Genomic DNA, 22,431 nt, shown 5'->3' with positions numbered 1-22,431 from the left:
CATTGAGATAGGGAGTTATTAAATATGTGAGTCAAAGGGCTGGCAAGAGGGTGAATTATTTGCTTAGGAAGAGACATGTTAATGCCATCGCAACCAGAAGATCTAGAATTATGAAGGGAACGAACAATAGTGATTATTTCGGAGGGGTTTGTTGGGGCTAAAAAAAAGAGATTCTTGATTTGGATCTGAGAGGTAATCTGTAAAATGTGCGTTGGGACTATTGATTTTGTTTGCAAGCTCGGGCCCAATATTGGTAAAGAAAGAATTAAATGAGTTTGCATAATTAGTGGGATCAAGTATTTCAGATCCATTGAGAGTGATTTTATCATTAGGTGGGGGTGTGTGGTTTTGTACCCAACACTTCTTTGATAATTTTCCAAGTTGGATTTGTATTTCCATTGGCATCGTTAATTTTATTAGCAAAGTGCAATTTTCGGGATATTCGAATTGATTTTATTAGTTTATTACGATATATTTTATATTCTTTTAAAGAATCATCAGTTGGATTGCGTAAGTGATATTTATATAGGCGATTACGTGTCTGTATGGACTTCAGTAAACCTTTCGTTATCCAAGGATTTTTGGGTTTGTTACGTTGGTTTTTTACTTTACCTATAGTGATATTCTTTTCATAATAATGTTTGAATGTATTATTGAAGTTATTGTATGCAATATTGGGATTTACTTCATTATAAACATCATCCCATTCTTCCAAATCTAGGTCTTGCTTCAGTAATTCTATATTTTGTTTAGATTCTTTACGATAAGTATATTCTTTGTTTGATTTGGGGAAAGAAAGTTTACATTCACAAGTTAAGAAAAAAGGCAAGTGGTCCGAAACTTCAGAACATAAAATCCCTCCTTTGGCTTTGTTATTATGAACATTCGAAAATATGTTATCAATCTGAGTTGATGAATTCAAGTTAATCCTTGTGGGTTTATTAATGATATAAATAAAGCCAAACGAATATATCAATTTCATGAAATTGGATGAATTATTAATGTCAGATGAGGGCGAGAAGTTAATATTAAAATCACCGAGCAAAAAAAAAATGTTTGTTTTCATTCCCTATTTCATGAAAAAAATATTCTAGTTCATCGTGAAAACGATCGATATTTGTATCAGGGGGTCTATAAATTAATCCTATGATGATATTTTTGGAATTAGAATTTTCAATCTCTTTAAACAATGACTCTGCATGCAATAATTTAACATCAGATCGAATCTTAAATTTGAGATTTTGTGAAATGTAAAAAGCAACTCCTCCTCCTCTTCTTCCCTTACGGTCCGCCCTTATTAATTTATAATTAGGTATATTAAACATGTCAGGAGAATTTTCATGTAGCCATGTTTCGCTTAAACCGATGACTGAAAACTGAAAGTTATTTAATGAGTGTAAGAGGTTAACTAAATATTCAAAGTTGCTATTTAGACTTCTTATGTTTGCATGTAAAAGGGATAGATTATCTGGAGTAAAATTAAATTCGTTGTTGAATTCTTGGGGAGTGTAATATTTGCTATCTTGCGGGTTCTCAATGAAAATATCTGGAGTAAAAGTATGTGACTCAAACAGGGGGACGTGAAAATGTAAAGTACCGGAGGTTTGGGGAGAGGTCAACTGCAATTGTGCAAGTGGTGCATGTGCGTGAGTGTGTGTGTACAGGTGTATTCATGTGTGAAAGTGGTGCTTGTGTATCAACAATAAGAACATAATATACGAATGCAAAAAAAGTAAGACCCATCTTGGTCAATGATGGGCAGCAGAGCAGAGCTCGACCACCCTAAAAATACAATGGATAAAACAATTTCAGCAAATAAAAACTTAGAGTTTACTACGAGGGGATTGGAAGAAGACAATATTTACAAAAAAGAACAATGAATCAACAAGATTGAGTCAATACTATAGATCTCTAAGCATGTAACAAAAAGATTCTTACATAATCTACATTGAATCAATACATTGAAACCGCATTACACACTTTTCAGTCTGGAAAATACCGAGAATGGTCTTCATCAAAGTATTTTTTTCCTAGAAATCTGTTGCCATAAGGAATAAATAAAAGAGGGAGACTGGAAATGAGCTTTGAATTAATTTGGAAGTATATAGAGAGTTCAAGAAAGCACTACAAGCCCACCATTCACAGTTTAATAATGTAGCAATGGATCTCTTTTCTGACAAACCGATTAAAATATTTGAGTAGTCAAAGAATAAGATGGGAACTAATTAGGGCTTTTTCTAAGTTGTACGAAGAGATTAAGCAGTTGGGGCCAAAAGAATGGGCGTATACGGCATAGTGATTGATTAAAAAAGTGGCGGGAAAAAAAAACACTAGTGATTTCAAAATACAAGACCAACACAATATAATGGATCCATCATGTGGCTGAAAAGACAAGACCAAAAACTTGTATACATTCTTGTGTATTAAGCATAACCAAGCATAATCAACACAATCAGGAATGATTTACTTAAAGGCATTGTGTCCCCCCCCTCTCTCTCTCTCTCTTCCCTATTCTTATTTTTACAAACGATTTAAAGGCTGTTGTTTCGATCAATGACCGTCCATAAGTAAATTTTATGAACAAAACAGCCGGATATCTACGTTGAAGTATGCATTCTTATACACGTGAATGTACAAAAACTATAGATAGAATTTTGCATACAGGTTGTTGCTGCTTTAAAAAAAAAGAAATATATATTGTACGTCATGACTTGCCGCTGTGGAGAGAGAGAGAGAGAGAGAGAAGGGGGGTGGTAATACTGATTGGTGCAGAGCAGTAGCGTTTGGTTCACTCATGCTATTCATCGACCAATTGAATAAAATTCATGAACAATGTTATAGGCGGGAAATGACCAGTGGTGCATAAAATCCATGCCCTGTTTGGCGAGACCTGTGGATGTGGGCAAACGAATGAACTGAATAAAAGAAGCTATATAATCGCTTTCTTACTAGACAAGTTGTTTAAAATATTTGGAAAAGTTAAGGAATGAATCGTATTATTACGTTAGGACTCTGCCTATTTGAATAAGATTAAGCCGTTGCCAAACAAAGGGTATTGCCTTTTGGAATGAATCATAAAATTGGCGGGAAAAAATCTATATAGAGAAGTAATTTAAATTCATGTCAAGGACGGGATTAAATATAATGGTTACTTCATGTACCTGAAGAGAATGTTAAATGAGTTTACCCCCGCATCTGTACCCCACTGTACCCAAGCAATCTAAAATTATTCTGTTCAAAAGTTACAATTAAGATGAATCAAAGTCATGATACTTGCCTTGTGACTTTTGAAAAGTGACAATTTTGCCTTCTAGCGGTGCTCACTGAAGCGTGACATAAAATACCTCCATAGCATTTACTCAGCGGGTAGCTTATAATATTACCTACACGCTCATGTAAAAATATATCCAAAAACTCCCATCGGTCCGGAAATTATGGATGTTTGTTTAAGGGGGGACCCCCCTTTTTTGTTGTGTCTGATTACTGGTTCCTTGTCACACACGTTATACGAGGTGGATTTTTTTTTTTTACAATCGAACAAGATTGGCTCACGTGGATTCGTTTCATTGGACGACATCCAAAGATTAGACGTGCTACTTGTATAAACGGAGTATAAAGCCGGCTGGATTTCAAGCTCAGTAAAATGACTCGAAATCTATGGTTCTCTGTATTGTACGACCTGCTTAGACAGATTAATGTGCCTCTGCCAGGCCCTTGTTTCCTCTTTTATGTGTGTTGGTAAATTCCTGTGTAAATTTCATATGCAAATTTTACATTTAGTATGATCATTTGTTTAGTATTAAAATCAACTTTTTCCCCTACGGGTCAAAAGATTTATTAGTCAAAAGACTTGACTGATAAACCATCGAGGCGTGCTAACCACAGTGGGCATGCTTATAAGTGGATATTATTAAGCATTATCCAGGCAATATGATAATCATATAAAGGAGGCCTGTATGGTTTTCATTGCCAGAGGCACTGCGCCAGAAATAAGTTTTTTTTGTGTTGTTGTTGTGGGGGGGGGGGGGGGGTCGCAGGACGATCTATAGGGGACATATTAGTTCTGGGTTTGATATCGACTTATCAATCTTACCCATTCTTTCTTTTATTCCATTAATCTTCTCCCTCCCCTTTTCACCAGTAGATTAAAATCACACCCTGGCCCGGACGCGAAATAATTTTTCCTGTAAGTTCGGAATAACCAATTCGAAGTTAATCATGGCATAAGTCAGCCGTAGGCATATGTAAACAGGTCCAGATTTGAGATAAAGTTAATGCGCTAGCCTATCATTTTTCCTGTTATCAATGGCAATTTGATAAGTGTTTAAAAATTGGATCTAGATCTAAGCCTAAGACCAGGGTACCGGCAATTTGAAGGTGCTGATTCATTCATGGCAATGCGAACGACCACAATTATTTTATTATTTTAAGTCCCATGCGCGTGTGTACTCTTATTCCGAAGACGCAAGTCATGAATATTCACATTGGCTTTCAGAACTGCGGTGGGGAAAATAATTTCGCGGCCAGGACCATTTTCTACGGAAGCTTAAAAGTGCCCCCAGAAGACGAGACAAAGAGTCAAGATGACAAAAAGACGAGGAAAGAAGACAAAAAGACGAGATCCTCGTTCTTGTCGTGTCAATTCATTTATAACGAGAAGACAGGATCTTCAATTCGTCAAGTCGACTTATTTAGGACGAGAAGACAAGAAGACAAGATCCTCAATCTCGTCAAGTCGACTTTGTCAGGACAAGAAGACAAGATGACGAGTTGTTGAAAGTCAACTTGTTGGTGCCGAGAGTACAAGATGGTTATTCGCGATAGACTATAATTCAGTCATTCCGTTTAATTTTTTGGTTGTCTATATTTCTGAAGTTGTCTTTATATTTCCAACACTTTTTCTTTTTTGTGTGTGAACCTTATCAAAAAAAAGGGGAAAGGTGAGAAAGAGGGAGAAAGAAATCATTGTATATGATATTTGTATCATACATACATGAAACATATATGAAACTATATTTCTGAAGTTTATATCCAGGGGCGGCGGAGCTAAGTTGAAAGTGGGGGGGGGGGGCACAGGGGAAAAAGTGACCTTCTCTTCCGAAAAGGGCACTAGCTTGAAACAAATGACGGGGATAGATATGGCGTATCACGTAAAATTTGTGAGCAAAAATTTTGAAAAATTCTGAAATATAGGTTCACTCAGAATATATAGACAACCACACACAGTGGCGTATACCGTGGGTCACGAAATTGGGGGGGGGGGGCACCATAAAAAAATTGAGTCACTTAGTAGTGGGTGCGCAAAGCGCGCTCATTTTTCAGGTATACTGATCTTATAGAGACATTTTAAGGACTGTGCCATTAAACGCACATGTATCTCACAGATCAAATGACTGGACAAGATCGAGGATTTCGTCTTGTCGATCTTCTTTCCTCGTCTTCTCATTTCGTTTTCTGGGGGCACCTTTAAGCTTCCGTACTTTTCATGTCAAAATACCCAGATTTATATCTTACCCGTAATTGATGGGGAAGAGAAATCCGACTTTCTGCGCTAGCTTCTTAACCTGCCCCAACTTTTGCGGTGCATTCTCAACCAATGCAATGCCAAGCACCTTCACATCCAGCAACATTTTGTACAATGTATGGTCATCGGACAGGAGTTCGTTGAAGTTGAACCGTCGCATACGATCACGACATCTCGATGCGTCCCATAAATTTGGTTGAATGTCGACCAGGGGATCGGGTTCCAAATCGTCAAATGCGTTACATCGTAGCCACCTTGCTGGATAATTACTCACGTGACCATCATCCCAGATGATGTTGATCTACACAGGAAATAAAAGGATGTTTAAAGCTGCTACAGTCACACAGTCACTTGAGCAAGGTTTCCACTTAGGCGAGTTGGAGTGGCGAGTCATACGCGAGCTGCGCGAGCTCTTACTCGCCTTAACTCGCACAAGCTCGCGTGAAATTTACAGTTTTTTCTGGAATTTGCTTGAGTGACAAAAGACTCAACATCGAGTTCACTACGCTCGCTGTACGAGTGAACCGAGCGCGAAACGAGTCAGACCGAGCTTAGTATGAGTTGCAGTGACTTTTACACGACTTAAAGCGAGCTGTGAACGAGTTATCAAGATTTTATTACGAGTGCTAAGAGCATGGGTGTCGATCGGTATTCTTGGTTGGGGGGGATGATTGACACAAATATTCTTGTGGATGTGGATCTTTCAATATTACCCCCACTTAAATCACAAAATTCAATTTGTGTTACAAGTAAGCCCAGTGGCGTACCGTGGGTCATGGCATTGGGGGGCACCAGCAAAAATATTGAGTCACTTAGTGAGCGCGCGAAGCGCGCTCAATTGCCAGGTATACTGACCTAATAGACACACTTTAAGGACAGTGCCATATATTAAACAGATATGTATCTCACTGATGAAATAATGCGAGCACGAAGCGCGAGCTAAAATTTTTTGATATTCGGACGTAAAAAGGGACATTATAATCAACTTTTTGTAATCATGATACTTACCTGTCTCGCTAAACAATGCAAGCGCGAAGCGCTAGCTGAATTTTTTTGTATATATTGACCCCAAACAGGGAGATTTTAAGGACTATATTTAAGGAATCCACTACATATCTCACCACAGTCATCTAATGCGAGTGCTAAGCGCTTTCTGATTTTGTTAGAATTACACATGAAGCACTTGAAGTCATTGTTATCATGATTATTAACATACGCATCTCAATAATCAAATATTGCGAGCGCGAAGCGCGAGCTGAAAATTTAGGAAATTCAGACCTGAAAAGGGGCATTCTAAAGCTTGTTTGTAGGAATTCACTAAGACCATACGTATTTCATTAACCAAATGATGCGAGCGCGAAGCGCGATCTGAAAAGTTTTGATATTGAGATCAGAAAAAGGGACATTTTAAGGACTGATTTTAGGAATTCATGGAGAGCAGACATATCTCACTAATGCGAACATAAGCACGGACAAGAAATGTTTTATATTAAGACCTTAAAATGTGGCAATCACTTTGAGTAGTCATGAAAAGAAGCATACTATTGCACATAAAATAATAATTCGAAGTGCGAGGAAGTATATTGAAAACAGGAGGTTTTAGTGCCACAGGATTATATATCTCGTTAAAGTTAAACAGACAATGTGAGCACCAGGAACAATGAAGACATGGGCCCTAATAAAATTATGTTTCATAAAGTTATGAAAAATGCGTCTTATGTAATATAACAGAATTATAGTATAATCTAACATCATCATGAACAATAATTTCTTCTTTCCCATTACATTCCCTTCCTCTCTCCCTCTTTTTCTCATTTTCCTCGTTTTTTTTTGTCAGCCGATTGGATGGGCATTGTAAAAATATGATCATATTATATTGAGCTCACTGAACCTCAATATTTTCATGAGAGGTATCTGATGGGGTCACATGATAAAATGTTTAATATTCAAAAGGGTTGTAGATTAAATGGGACAAACATCATGCACTTGGATGTGGGGAGGGGTAAATCTGAGAAAAGTTTTTTGTACTTTTTCAAGATCTACCCCTCTAGGATTTACGTCCATGAAGGTTTCCCTGTTTATCTTGCCACCCTTTTCCACCCGTTTATTTTCCACCCTTTTGAATTAATTGATTTCTTAAAAATAATTTATTCACCACTGGTGGGATGGAACACCCAATCAACAAAAGTTTTTTTTTCGTCGGGGTCCTTTTATGTCATGTGTTTAAAAAATATAATATACCGGTACATAAACATTTCATTCTTTTTCATCTTGAACCTCCACCCATCTGTTTAAAAGCCCTGGAAAAGAATGTTTTTATTTAATAACAATATTGCGAGGGAAACAAACTGATTGATGGCATACTATAATCATCATTATCAAACTTTTCATTTTTTCATCATCATTATTACAATTTTTCTACCCTGAATTATTGGGGGGGGGGGGATGATAATACAGGCCATCCCCCCCACTTGAAATATTGGGGGGGGGGATATATCCCCCCCATCCCCCCCGTGATCGACACCCATGGCTAAGAGTTTCATACGACCAAGGGTCGGGAAATGCACATTTTTGGCACTCAGAGATGGATACCGGCGGCGGTGGCGTCATCACCAATTCTTAATAACCGAAGGATAAGTTTTTGAAATGACATCACAACTCAGAAAGTATATAGACTTAGTTCATAAAACTTGACCATAAGGTTAATCAAGCATTACTGAACATCCTGCATGCGTTTCAGGTCACAAGACCAAGGTCAGAGGTCATTCAAAATCTTAACCTATGGTTAAATTTTTGAAATGTCATCATAACTTAGAAAATATATGAACCTAGTTCACGAAACTTGAACATAAAATTATTAAAGTATTTATACTGAACATCCTGCTTGAGTTTCAAGTCACATGACTAAGGTCAAAGGTCATTTAGGGTCAATGGACTTTGGCCAATTGGGGGTATTTGATGAAGGTGAGACTGCCAGAGGCGCTCCACTTGGACCTAGTCTAGTTTGGTGTCTTGTTCTTTTACCTGGCTCTGCTCGTCATTGACCTCCTCTTCCGTTCCAATTGTCTCTTCCTGCACTTCTTCTACTTCTACCCTTGTTTAAATGACATCTTCTTTCGGTGTTTCCCTACCTGAATGGCCACAACTCTTGGATCTCTTGGGTCGAGGCATATTTCTTTCCTTATTTGTTGGTAGTTATAATAATGCAGTGACAACAGCCTTTTTAAAAGTACGCGTACATGCGTGGATCAGTTAAAATATGCTCTCACTTTAAAATAAACTCCTCAAAAAAGGTTTGGAAATCTAAATTTGATCGATAATCCCTCCTCAGTTTCAGTACATATCAATGTGTAATTAAAATCTATGAATAAATCATTTAATTTTCTTAAAAATTATATCCTACATGATACGATTATGGTTCACATGGAGGTGCAGTGCCTTGAAATGTGGGGCAAGGTCAAAATTCAAAAGCGGCAAAATTACACAATATTGAAAGTCACTGTTCTGTTTTCTGTGGTGATGAGTGAGTTTCTCAGCGGTTTCTTTTGACTTTGATTGATAATCCCGCCTCGATTTTAGTATATATCAATGTGTAATTAACAGTGGCGTACCGTGGGTCACGGCATTGGGGGGGGGGGGGCACCAGCAAAATTTTTGATTCACTTAGTGAGCGCGCGAAGCGCGCTGTTGCCAGGTATACTGACCTAATTGAAACATACTGACCTAATAGAAACAAGGACAGTACTTGCCATTAAACGAATATGTATAGTAGGCGGCAAGTAGTAAGAATTCCAAAAATTTTCTGTAGAATCTGATTTTTTGTGCTTATCCCCCTATTTTTAGGGTGCTGAATACGAATCTGCTTGTTGCCAAATTTATAAATGCCGTCTTCGACCGTTGCCATGGCAACAGATTAATTTCTCAAAAATTGTATGTATTCCCCTGTAAATGGTAGATAAACATGATATAAATTAGCCAATAGATTGATTTCAGGGTTCCAATCAAATACAAATGAAATTCAAAAATATTTAAGATCATCAAATTGGTTCCAATTGGCCCGTTGTCATGGTAACGGCTCATTTTTCCTCCAGAAAAGTAAAAAAATTGATTTAAAGTTGTAGAATCTGTTTTTTGTTTCATTTTCCCTGCGTTTAGGGTGTTAAACATAGGAGTGGTTTTTGCTTAATGTATAAATACACTCTCATTCCATTGCCATGGCAACCAGATAATACCTAATTTGGTAAAAAAAGGAAATAACATGGTAAAAAAAGACAATGGTGAGAAATACAATAAAAGCGACCTACATGTAATCTACTTGCGTTGGGTTTTTCCCACTCATTTAGAATAAAAACTACATAAGTGTTATGCATGAGTTTATTGGAATGATAGGAATTGATGTTGCCTTGAGAATGCTTGAATTTAAAGATAAATATCAATATTGCAAATCGCCCGTTGCCATGGTAACATCTTATTTTTCTCAGAAAAGAACAAATTTTGATAAAAACATATAGAGTCACATTTTTTTCGTTCATTTCCGCTAAGTTTAGGTTGCTAAAAATAAATATGCTTGTTGGTAAATATGTAAGTACCATCTCAGACCATTGCCATGGCAACCAAATACCAACTTATTTGGTAAAAAATAACATGTTGAAAAAGGTAATGGTGGGATGTACAGTAAAAACGAACTAATCTACATGACCAAAACCAAAAACAAAACCAAAATTATGTAATTATTCTGCATGAATTCATTAGAATGATAAAAATTGATGTTCCCTTGGGAATGCTTGATTTTATTAATAAATATCAATGTTGCAAATTGCCTGTTGTCATGGTAACGGCTCATTTTACACCAGAAAAGTTTTAATAAAAATATGCAGAGTCTGATTTTTCTTTCATTTCCGCCAAAGTATACACGTAGGTTGCTAAACTTGATATTCTTGTTGCTGCTGCTTTGATAGTGGTTAAATAATTTAATTTTATATGATAAATATCAATGTTGCAAATGGCCTGATGCCGTGGTAAACATCACTCCTCGCAAAGTTCCCTTCTGCAGACTTTCAACCTGAAGAAAGTAAACTGAGCAGTTTGGCATAGATCTGGATACATATCTTCAGAACCTCCCTGCACTCCCTACTCATTACGACATATTTTTTGAGCTGCTGAAGAAATCATCAAGGAAGAATATTCCACAAGAATGCCGTACAAGCTATACTCAGGGCCGGCAGAAACACCATGCAGATTCGGATCCTTGGGAAAGACTCTACAAAGTCCCAATCTAGGTCCCAAGTGGCCAACCAGCTTCTAGTGAACAGCCAAGGTAACCCTCATAATTACCCGCAAAGATCCAACCTAAAAGTGTGCGGACAGCCTGCCAAGAGTCATCTGAGTTCACAAGACCTTTCAGCATGAACGACTTGTGCAATGCTATCAAAGCAATGAAGATCAGCAAGGCAGCTGGATTGGATGATGTCCTCGATCTGTGAGCAGATGAAACATCTTGGACCTGTTGCACTCCAACGGCTGCTTGACACGCTAAACTACTGTCTGAGTGAAAGCACAATGCCAAACTTATTGAGGAAATCAAGGGTAGTTGCCTTACTCAAGCCAGGCAGAAAACCAGCCAATGCAAAGAGCTACCGGCCCATATCTCTGCTTTGTCACACATACAAGATCTTTGAAAGGCTCCTACTCAACCACATTGCTCCCTTGGTGAATGAGCTCCTCATTCCAGAACAGGCAGGATTTAGGCCAGGAAAGTCCTGTACTAGTCAACTGCTGAATCTGGCACAGTACATTGAAGATGGCTTTGAGAAAGGGTTGATAACTGGAGCAGCCTTTGTTGACCTCATTACAGCTTATGACACAATCATCGAATACTCACAAGGAAAGTCTTTGAGATGACAAAGGAAGGCTTAAGCTGACACAGATGATTCAGAGCATGCTCTCAAATCAGCAGTTTTTGTGCATCTCAGTGGTTTCAGTAGCAGAAGGCTGACACACAAAAGGTCTCCCACAAGGAAGAATCATCGTCCCACTCTTTAGCATCTACATAAATGACCAACCAATCCACCAAATAATGAGAGCTACCTGTACACTGATGACATTTGCATTGCTTCACAGAAACAGTCCTCTGAAGAGATGAAAAAGCACTCAGCAATGCTCTGGTAGGCCTGACTCCTTACTACGCTGCAAATCATCTCTGGGCAAATCCAGAAAAAACCCAACTCAGTGCTTGTCACCTAAAAAACAGAGATGCAGACCAGTAACTAAGGTTCAGATGGTATAGAAAATGGTTGTAACACACCAGTAAGCCAATCTACCTTGACGTCACCCTAGACATTTCCCTTACCTACAAAGACAATGTTTCCAAGACAAAGGCTAAAGTTTGAGCAAGGAACAGCATCCTGAAGGAGCTTGCCAACATAAAACGGGAACAGATGCCAAAACCATCCGTGCGACAGCTCTTGCTCTATGCTACTAGACTGCTGAGTATGCAGTCCCCATCCGTTTTCGGTCATCACATGCTGCAATGATTGATACAGCCCTGAATGCTGCTTGCAGAGCAATTACTGGCTGCGACAAAACAAGAGCAGATGATCTCTACCTACTGTGTGGTATTGCCCATTTACACATTAGAAGATAGGTGCCAGCAAAGGTGGAAAAAACAAGCAAGAAGATCACCCTCTTCATCCACCCTTTAACTATGAACCTGCCAAAAAGAGATTCAAAACAAGATGTAGCTTCCTTCACTTGACTGAATCCCTTGATGGCTCTGCTCACAATCAAAGGGTCACCCAATGGTCCAACCATCTACAGTCTGTGACGCACAAGCTCTCCTATGGACCTAGCGAATCACTTCCTAGGTTCAAGTGAGGAATGTGGAGTGTAAAGATCTTTTTTTGACCATTTGTGCTCTAATAAATTAAAAAAAAAAATAGCCAGTATGCCAATATTTCTAAGGGTTTGTGAAATTAGGGAGAATTCAGCTAGAGACCATTTTGAGAATATTTTGGGCCATTTGGCCTAGTAATCTGACAGAAATATTGATTTAGGGGTAAAGTTTTCAAGAGATTGATATGTGACATCTATTTGCTGAATTGAATTACCCCAACTTCAAACTTCAAGGTGGCTGCCAATCTAAGGGTCACAAATGTCTATATTTTAAAGCTAAACGTTAATGGAATAAAATAAATTTGCCAATCACATTCATGTATAATGTGTTTCTGGACAATTAATTGTATGAAGAAAAATTGACCATGAAATTCGTATAAAAGCTTTGAAATGGCTGCCGGAAACCATTTAAAAAAGAAATTTTGGGTGGATATTGCTATAAAGCTGATAAAAATATTATAAAGAATGAGTTTTATAGGGAAAAGGAAATCAAAATCTTAAGTCTATTTGATGAGTTGAAGTGATCTTGACCTCCTGAACAGAGATTGACTATGATATAATTAAAATATCCAGAGTGGCTGCTGGTGGCCAGTTTGAAAAAAAAGGAATTTGGGTTCATTTGTGCTATAAATGAGTTTTTAAAATAGCAACATGGAGATTTTTGAGGTTAGGAAATTAAAATCTTAAGTCCACACAGTTAACTGACCTAAACTTGACCGCCTAATCAGAGATTATCGCCATGAAAAAATCAAACTGACAGCTGCCTGTCATTTTGAAAAATGACAACTTTACGGGGTGATTCCATTTTGATAGAGAGTTGTTCAAAATATTTATTTGGGGGTGTTAGAGTCAAGAAATCAAAATCTGAACTACCTTTGACATACTGACCTTGCCTTTAAAACGAATCGCGGTCGGTAGCCATTAAGAAAAAAAGGGTCAAGGGTTGCAATATGGCGTTCCTCAGGGTTTTGTACTGGGACCTTTAATTTTTACTTCGTATTTATAACCACTTGGGGACACTTTGAACTGGTGTTCAGCCGCCTATAATAGTCACTACAGCACATTCAGAATCGAGCAGTCGGTACCATTTCAACGGCCAGAAAGTATGATCATGTGTTTCCTTTGTTCAAAGAGATTCACTTGCTACTGGTCAAAAACAGAATTATAGAAAAAATTGCTTTGTTTACTTGTCCATTGATAACCTGACACCACAATACATTTCATGCTAGGTTTTTGTTTACAGACCCTTTTCTATCCCCCAACTTAGGTCAACAGTGCATAAGTTTCACTGGTCCCAATATTCAAAATCCGTTCATGTCCTTCTGTACAATTGTTTTTTTAAAGCTTACAAACCTATGAATTTTATTTGTAACACCCACTTTATGTATTGAAAGCACTTGAAAAGTAGAATTATTCATTTTTATAATAATAAATAAAATAATACAGGATTTGTATAATGCTCCTATATTACCCTGGCTAAGCTGGACTACCGCATCCGGTGCTCACAGCTTTTTAATGACTTATATCCTGCAGGTACCCATTTATCTCACCTGGCTTGAGTGCAGCACAATATGGATAAATTTCTTAATGAAGGAAACACACCCTGGCTGGGAATCGAACCAATATCCCTCAGATTGAAAAAGTCTTAACCACTAGACAACGACGCCCCCCCCCCCCACAATTATATTGGAAAGTGCTTTGAGCATGTTTACATGAAGAAGTGCTATAAATGTTAAAATGTATGTATTTATTTAATAGAAAGCTGTTCAAGATAATTTAACTCCAAAGTTTATTTGGCAAATTGACATAATCATGGCCACCTATTAGATATAACTGACCTTTTGAGGAAACAAAGGTAAAATTCTTCCATTTCTAATGTAGACTCAATGTGGGACTTTCATGAAAGCCTATTCATTTAATAATAGAATCCTAAGGGTTTTTTAACCTCAAAAGACCCTTGACCTTCACCTAGTGACATGATATCTAATTATCTTGAAAATTAATAAACCTAAGTAAAGTTTTTGATGTTGATACCACAGTACAGTCAACGTTCATTGACCATAACTTTAACCTGAAACTCATGCACAATGATGTGATAGTTGAATACCTTTATGTCCAATTTTCTTGAAATAGATTTATATACGCACTCTCAAAGGTTTGTTTTTTCAGAAACTTTATGAGATTCAATGATAATAAAACAACATGGTCAAATTTTGGTGATCGTAAAATACCTATGACCTTGATCATATGACATGAAACTTGTGCAATATGATTAATTATATTTAATGATTACCCAATGTTTTGTTGAAATATCATAATATAGATCCATATATTTCCAAAATTATGAAAATATTTCTAAGTTTACTTTTTCAAAATGGACACCACCTGCCAATTTGGTTATGGCAATAATATCAGATTAGGAGGTCAAGACCACATCGCCTCCTGACAGATTTAAAATTGTCATTCATCAAATGTATGCCCCCCCCCCCCCTTATTACATGTATTATATTTTACACTTTTAAGCACAAATCACCCAAAATCACTATAATCAAAATGACTATCTGCGGTCATTTTGGAGTTACAATACTGGATTTCATGCAGAATAAGTACCATTTTTCTTCAAAAATTGTCCAGCATTAAAATGAGTGTAATTGGATAATTCATTTGAGTACATGTTATGTGGATTGGATTTAATTCTAAATTGAAAATGGCCCGAGAGAGTATTTTTACATTAACAAGCATATGTACAGTTGAGGACAGAAGTTTACATACACCTAGGAATTTTTTAAAAAGTTGACAATTGCCAAACATCATTAAACTTACTGTATCTTATAAAATATTTTTTGCTATCATGACAAATTTGATATCAAACAAATGAGTATGTCTTGCCCCTTCATCAAATTGCTTTGTCATCTGGAGCTGAAATATTTAGGTGTAATTTTTCCAAAAAAATCTTCATATTTTAGACGATTTGAAAATAAAAACTTGACAAAAACATTTCATATTTTTGCTAGTTACTTGTCAACACAAACATTTCAGATCACACTTTTTGTTCAGTGGTGACATATAATGATAGAAAAAGTGATATAAATCATAGATTTGACATTTATATATTTCTATGAAACGACGTTTGAAAATACAATAACAATAGAATAAATTTTATACAAATATTACTACTTTAATCCCATCGGCATCCTTATCATGTGAAAAAGCTTAATATGCTCTTTCATTTGACACCAAATTCGTCATGGTAGTATTTAAATTTCTGAAGATATAGTAAATTTTAGGATGTTTGGCAAACGAACAAATTTGACTGAATTCCATGGGTGTATGTAAACTTTCGGCCTCAACTGTATGTTGAGCGACCTAAAATTAGGGGAAATGAAAGGAAAATTTGTTTTTTTCAATTTTGTAATTTTCTGAGAAAAATAAGATGTTACCATGGCAATGGGAGGTTTGCAACATTCATATTTATATTTATATTAAATGCAAGTGTTACCAAGGCAACAGCAATTCTTTTCTTTCTAATGAACTCATGCAGACTACTTTCTGTATTTTTTGTTCAATATTTAATGGTTCAAACCTTACGCATGTAGATTGTGATTTTCATGGTATTTTCCACCATTATCTCCCCCATGTTATTTGGTTGCCATGGCAATGACCTAAGATTGTATTTATACATTTAGCAACAAGCACATATAGATCTAGCATCATATAATTAGAGGAAATGAAAGAAAATTCAGATTCTACAATATATTTTATCAAATGTATACTTTTCTGAGAAAAAATAAGCTGTTACCATGGCAACGGCCAATTTGCAATATTGATATTTATCTTTAAATTCAAGCATTGTCAAGGCAACATCAATTCCTATCATTCCAATGAACTCATGCATAACACTTATGTAGTTTTTTAGTAAATGAGTGGGAAAAACCCAATGCATGTAGATTACATGTACATGTAGGTCGCTTTTATTGTATTTTTCGCCATTGTCTTTTTTTACCATGTTATTTCTATTTTTACCAAATTAGGTATTATCTGGTTGCCATGGCAATGGAATGAGAGTGTATTTATACATTTAGCAAAAACCACTCCTATGTTTAACACCCTAAACGCAGGGAAAATGAAATAAAAAACAGACTTTAAATCAAAATTTTTACTTTTCTGGAGGAAAAATGAGCCGTTACCATGGCAACGGGCCAATTGGAACAATTTTGATGATCTTAAATATTTTGAATTTCATTTGTATTTAATTGGAACATTGAATTCAATCTATTGGCTAATTTATATCATGCTTATCTACCATTTACAGGGAAATACAAGCTATTTTTGATAAATTAATCCGTTGCCATGGCAACGGTCGAAGAGGGCATTTATAAATTTGGCAACAAGCAGATTCATGTTCAGCACCCTCAAAATAGGGGAAATAGCACAGAAAATCAGATTCTACAGAAAATTTTTGGTAACCTTAAATATTATGACGAGGAGCTGTGTACTAGTATCTCACTGATCAAATAATGCGAAGCGCGAGCTGAAAATTTTTGATATTCAGACCTAAAAAGGGACATTATAAGCAAGTTTTTGTAATCATGATACCTGTCTCGCCAAGCAAACAATGCGAGCGCGAAGCGCGAGCTGAAATTTTTGTATACTGTATATTGACCCCAAACGGACATTTTAAGGACTATATGTTAAGAATCCATTTCTCACCATAGTCATCTAATGCGAATGCCAACTGCTTGCTGATTTTGTTACAATTACACCTAAATACAATGAAGCAATCGTAGTCATTGCATTCATGATTATCACACGCATCTCACTAATCATATATTGCTAGCGCGTAGCTCGAGCTGAAAATTTAGGAAATTCGGACCTGAAGAGGGGCATTTTAAGGCTTGTTTGTAGGAATTCACAAAGACCATACGTATTTCACTAAACAAATGATGCGAGCGCAAAGCGCGAACTGAATTTTTTTTAATATTTAGATCAGAAAAAGGGACATTTAAAGACTGATTTTAGGAATTCATGAAGAGCAGACATATCTCACCAATCCACTAATGCGAACGTAAGCACGGACAGGATATTTTTTTATATGAAGAGCTTAACATGGGGCAATCACTTTAAGTAGTCATGAAAAAGAAGCATATTTCACATAAAACAATAATAACTCGAAGTGCGTGGAAATATATTTGGTGTATATTGACTTGAAACAGGAGGTTTTGGTACAACAGGATTATAAGTCTCGTTAAACAGACAATGCGAGCACTAGGAACAATGAAGACATAGAAAATGATGAAACTGTTTTTCATAAAGTTATGAAATAAATATTTCTTATGTAATAGAACATAACATAATCATAATATAATATAAAATTATAATGAACAATAATTTCTTCTTTCCCACTACGTTTCTTTTCCTTTCTCCCTCTTTTTCTCCTTTTCCCCGTTTTTTTTTTTTTTTTTTTTGCCAGCCGATTGGGGGGGGGGGGGGGGTTACGCCACTGGTAATTAATATCAATGAATAGATCATTTGGTTTTCTTTAAAATGACACTTTACATGATATGATTATGGCTCAAATGGAGGTGCAGTGCCTTAAAATGTGGGGGCAAGGTAAAAATTCATAAGTTTCAAAATGACACATTTTAATAACATGGCCTAATTAGAACTTCAGATTTGAAAAAAATTCCAAACCGCGTAAAAACCCTGAATATATAATGAGAATAAAATAACACTTCAAAACAGACTTTGCTAAACTTATTTACTACAAAGCACAAAACTACATCACACAAATGATTATCTTATGGTGAAAATATCACTAATAGGCCCATTTTGACATATACTCGTTTTTGGCTTTGCCCCCCCCCCCCCTGGAAAATACGTTCGGCCGGCGCGCCCCTGCCTTCCCATCCTCATAACAATTGAAAATGAAAGTGTTTCTAGCCACCCCCTCCACCAAGCTTTCCCTACCGGTATTCCCGGCTTCGCCACAGATTATTTCAATTTTCGGATTAACAAACCTTCGGAATAACGGACCTTATTTTATTTTCGGATTAACGAACCTTCGGAATAAGGAACCTTATTTCGTTTTCGGATTAAGCCTTCGGAATAACAAACCTTATTTCATTTTGGACTAACGAACATTTGGAATGACGAACCCTATTTTTTTCGGATTAACGAACCCTTTTTCTTTTGGGATTAACGAACATCGAGGAATAGTCAATTTACGTGTTTCGGAATTACGAAGTGTAACCATGAACATTTCAGTAGTCATGGTAGTTGTTTAACAGTTCAGACATCCATGCTTACCCTTTTCCAGTATTGGATATTAAAAATTAGACTTTGTTGTTTAAGATTTTAAACACTTGTTTGAACCATTGAAACAACTACTGTAAGGTTCATATTTAAAAAAGAGCGGTGCATAAATAATTGAAACCGCGTTTTTACTGTGTACAGGAGTTGGGAAAGAATTATGACAGGAGAATTGAGCGTACAAAACCCTGTAATGGAAACCATTATCTGTTAGGCATGTTAGGAGGTTGAACATAATGTCAACAAAAACTGCTCCAACATCATAACACACAGTAAAAATAATAATAATGATAACTTTTATCATGGTGATGATAATAATGATGATGATGATGATAATAGCAGCAATAGCAAGTGCAATAACGTGTGTAAAAACACTTTTGAAAAGACTGCCAAATATTGGTAGGTAGAGAAAAAAAAAAAAAAAGGATGAGAAAAAGGAATTATTTTGTAGACCAATCTATAAGTAGCAGGATTGGTAGTAGTAATGATGGTAATGGAATAGAAGAATATGATGAAGCTGAAGTGAAAGAAGGTGAAGAAGAAGAAGAAGAAGAAGGAAAAAGAAGAAGAAGAAGAAGGTTAAGGAGAAGAAGAAGTTTATGAAGAAGAAGAAGGAGGAAGAGGAGGAGGAGGATACCGAAATCCAATTCATGTAAAATCATTTTTATAGTTAAGTTTAAAAAAAATCGAGCAATTATCATTCTAAGAAGGTCCCGGGTAAAAACACAAATAAAATTCAAATAATTACAGTAAAGAGTTTTTGAACTTACAGACTTGCATTTATCGGCCAGATATACGGATTTGAGCTTGGCGTCCATATTCTTAATGGAGATGATGCGATTGAAGGATGTAGTATCGAAGCACTGGGGACATCGACAGTTATCTCTCAGCCATATTAGTGGGAACGATGTCGACGATGATGACGATGTACTTTTCCACGTCACACACAGTCTGTCCATTGATGGGGCGAGCTCGATTTCTTCGATTCCGATGTCGGCATAAGCTTCCCAGCTTGATGGATAGATTATTGATTCTGTAGCATATACATTAGAATTCAATCTCTTTGAAGAAGAAAACTGATCACAGCCACCACGATGACCGTGATGGCCGTTGGCCCAACGTGGTGCCGACATAACAGCCCAATCCCATGTTGAAAAATATCGTGGTTTGCAAACAGTTCGCAACTCAGAAAATGAGAGGCTTCTGGACTTCCCACTTGGACATGTAGTCGATAATTTAATGGGACTCAGCGTAGGGAGTGGCGAGTACGAAATTGACTTCAAGTGGCAATGCTTATCAAGGATTCGACGTGATGTACGAGTTGTAGACAACATGATGAGAAGAAAAAAATTGAGGATGGTGGAAGCCTTTGTATTATTATCAAACTGCTGCGATCATGTGCGTCTATCTATAATAATCAATTATTATATGTATAAATGCAAGAAAAAAACCCACTGAATAGCCATTGTAACTGATTTAACGCTCCCGTAACTCATCACAAATACATGTACATGCAGACAATAGGGTTGAAAAGACACACATAATATATATATATATTTGTGTCAGTGGCGTAAATACGGGGGGCAAGGGGCACGTGCCACCCAATCGGCTGCCCCCCCCCCCCAAAAAAAAAAAAGAATAAAATATACACCAAATATTTCCTCGCACTTCATGTTATTATTGATTTATGTAGTGACATATACTTCTTTTCAGGACTTATTAAAGTGATTGTCTCCTTTTGCGTTCGCATATGTGGATTGGTGATTATGTCTGCTCTTCATGAATTCCTACAAACAAGCCTTAGAATGCCCCTCTTCAGGTCTGAATTTCCTAAATATTCAGCTCGATCTTCGCGCTCGCAATATCTGATTAGTGAGATGCGTATGATAATCATGATTACAATGAATACAAAAAGTGCTTCATGTGTTTAGATGTAATTCTAACTAAATCAGCAAGCGGTCGGCACTCGCATTAGTTGACTAAAACGACTGGGGGGGGGGGGCATGATCCCCCGCCCCCTTCGGCGCTTCGCGCGATATTTCCGAAACACAAAAAGATACTGTGGTGCAGCAAAATCTTATGACTTTTTTTTAATGCCGCGCAACTTTGGAGACCAAATTCGCGACATACGGGTATTGCATCGCAACATCACGTGACTTTTTACGAGACAATGTCATGCCGAAAATGGCATATTTTATACTTTGTGTACAAAGTCTAAGGGAAGATGAAATTCATAAAAAGGGTCTGTGATAATTTCCATTGAAAAAAAAAGAAAAACAAAAGATAATAACAAAGAAATATATAAGAAATTCTAAAAACAAAGAAATACATAAGGAAAAAATTGACTTGCAATTTTTCTTTGTGGAAGCCTTTAAATTAGATTACAAAGATGACATCTGGAAAAAAAGAAGAAAATTGGAAGTAAAATTAGGTGTTAAATTTGCAAATAATTTATTTCACGAATAAATTTGCATATTTTCTTAATAATAAATAAAATCATTATTTTCAGATTTTTTAAAAACCTGCTTGTAGTTTATGTGGTAAAGAATGTGCTTGCCAAATGGCGACTGAGATCAGAAGGGGGCATCATGCCCCCCCCCAGTCTTCAATACATCTCCATTTAGTCCATTTAGGGTTAATGGACTCCTTAAAAAGTCCTTAAAATGTCCATGGGGTCAATAGAAACAAAAATTTCAGCTCGCGCTTCACCCTCCTATTATTTGTTTCGCGAGACAGGTATGTATCATGATTACACAAATTTGCTTATAATGTCCCTTTTAGGTCTGAATATCAAATATCTCGCTCGCATTATTTGATCAGTGAATTATATATCCGTTTAATGGCACAGTCCTTAAAATGCCTATAATAGGTCAGTATACCAGGCAATTGAGCGCGCTTAGCGCGCCTACTAAGGCTGCGTTTATCCGACCTCAAGCCAGAATCGTGATTTGAATCATGATTGGAATCATGATTCAAATCACAAACATGAATCACAATTACTACAGAATCAGGGTTTAGACGACCTTCGTTCCAACGCTGTTTCTCCTCGGATTCGGACCGATCCAGTGCGCATCACAGTGCGCAGTTTGACCCAGGAAGTATAGGTCAACGTTGGACACTTAATTGGAGGTCGGCGACGTACATGTGATGTGACAACGTGGGGCGCGCGCCTTGGCAAGAACCGGAAATAGCTCGACACAATGACGTCATATAATCATGATTCAAATCACGATATCGTTTATCCGAACATTTTCGTACGTGATTCTGCAGAAACGTCTTTCCAAACGCCCTTTTTTTCGTAGTTCATGTTTGTGATTCTAATCATGATTATATTCAATTTTGACTAAACGCAATCGTGATTCTGCAGAATCGTGATTTGAATCATGATTGGAATCATGATTATAGGGTAAAAAAGTGGCGGATAAACGCACCCTAAGGGACTCAATTTTTTTGCTGGTGCCCCCCATGCCGTCACCCACGGCACGCCATTGATGTGTGTATTTGTTTGTATGTTTAAGAATGAGTAGTGTGTGGGTTATCGTTATGCTGTGTTATTGCTGGAGTCTACTTCGGAGCCCGCCAGGTGACGGACACGAAGGAAAAAATCCCTCGAAATGATTATTTAGTTCCCACGAAATATTATTTCATTCCCTTGAAATAAGTCGTATTCGTGAGAACGAAATAATATTTCGTAGGAACGAAATAAT

At 36.9% G+C, this 22,431-nt stretch overlaps 1 protein-coding gene across 1 annotated transcript in view; it reads right to left on the bottom strand.

The window, feature by feature from the left end:
• Positions 1 to 20,126, bottom strand: part of LOC129255073 (gamma-butyrobetaine dioxygenase-like) — a 41,651-nt gene extending 21,525 nt beyond the window's left edge. The window contains exons 1-2 of the mRNA XM_064095537.1: positions 19,495 to 20,126; positions 5,515 to 5,825 (exon numbers count right to left, since the gene is read on the bottom strand). Coding sequence (XP_063951607.1) covers positions 5,515 to 5,825; positions 19,495 to 20,058 — 875 coding nt within the window. The 5' untranslated portion in view covers positions 20,059 to 20,126. The remainder of the gene's footprint in view (positions 1 to 5,514; positions 5,826 to 19,494) is intronic.
• Positions 20,127 to 22,431: the final 2,305 nt, after the last annotated feature.

Source organism: Lytechinus pictus, chromosome 2 (genome assembly GCF_037042905.1).
Source record: "Lytechinus pictus isolate F3 Inbred chromosome 2, Lp3.0, whole genome shotgun sequence".
In the NCBI taxonomy this organism is placed as follows: Eukaryota; Metazoa; Echinodermata; class Echinoidea; order Temnopleuroida; family Toxopneustidae; genus Lytechinus; species Lytechinus pictus.
This window is presented reverse-complemented; position numbering and strand designations above follow the sequence as displayed.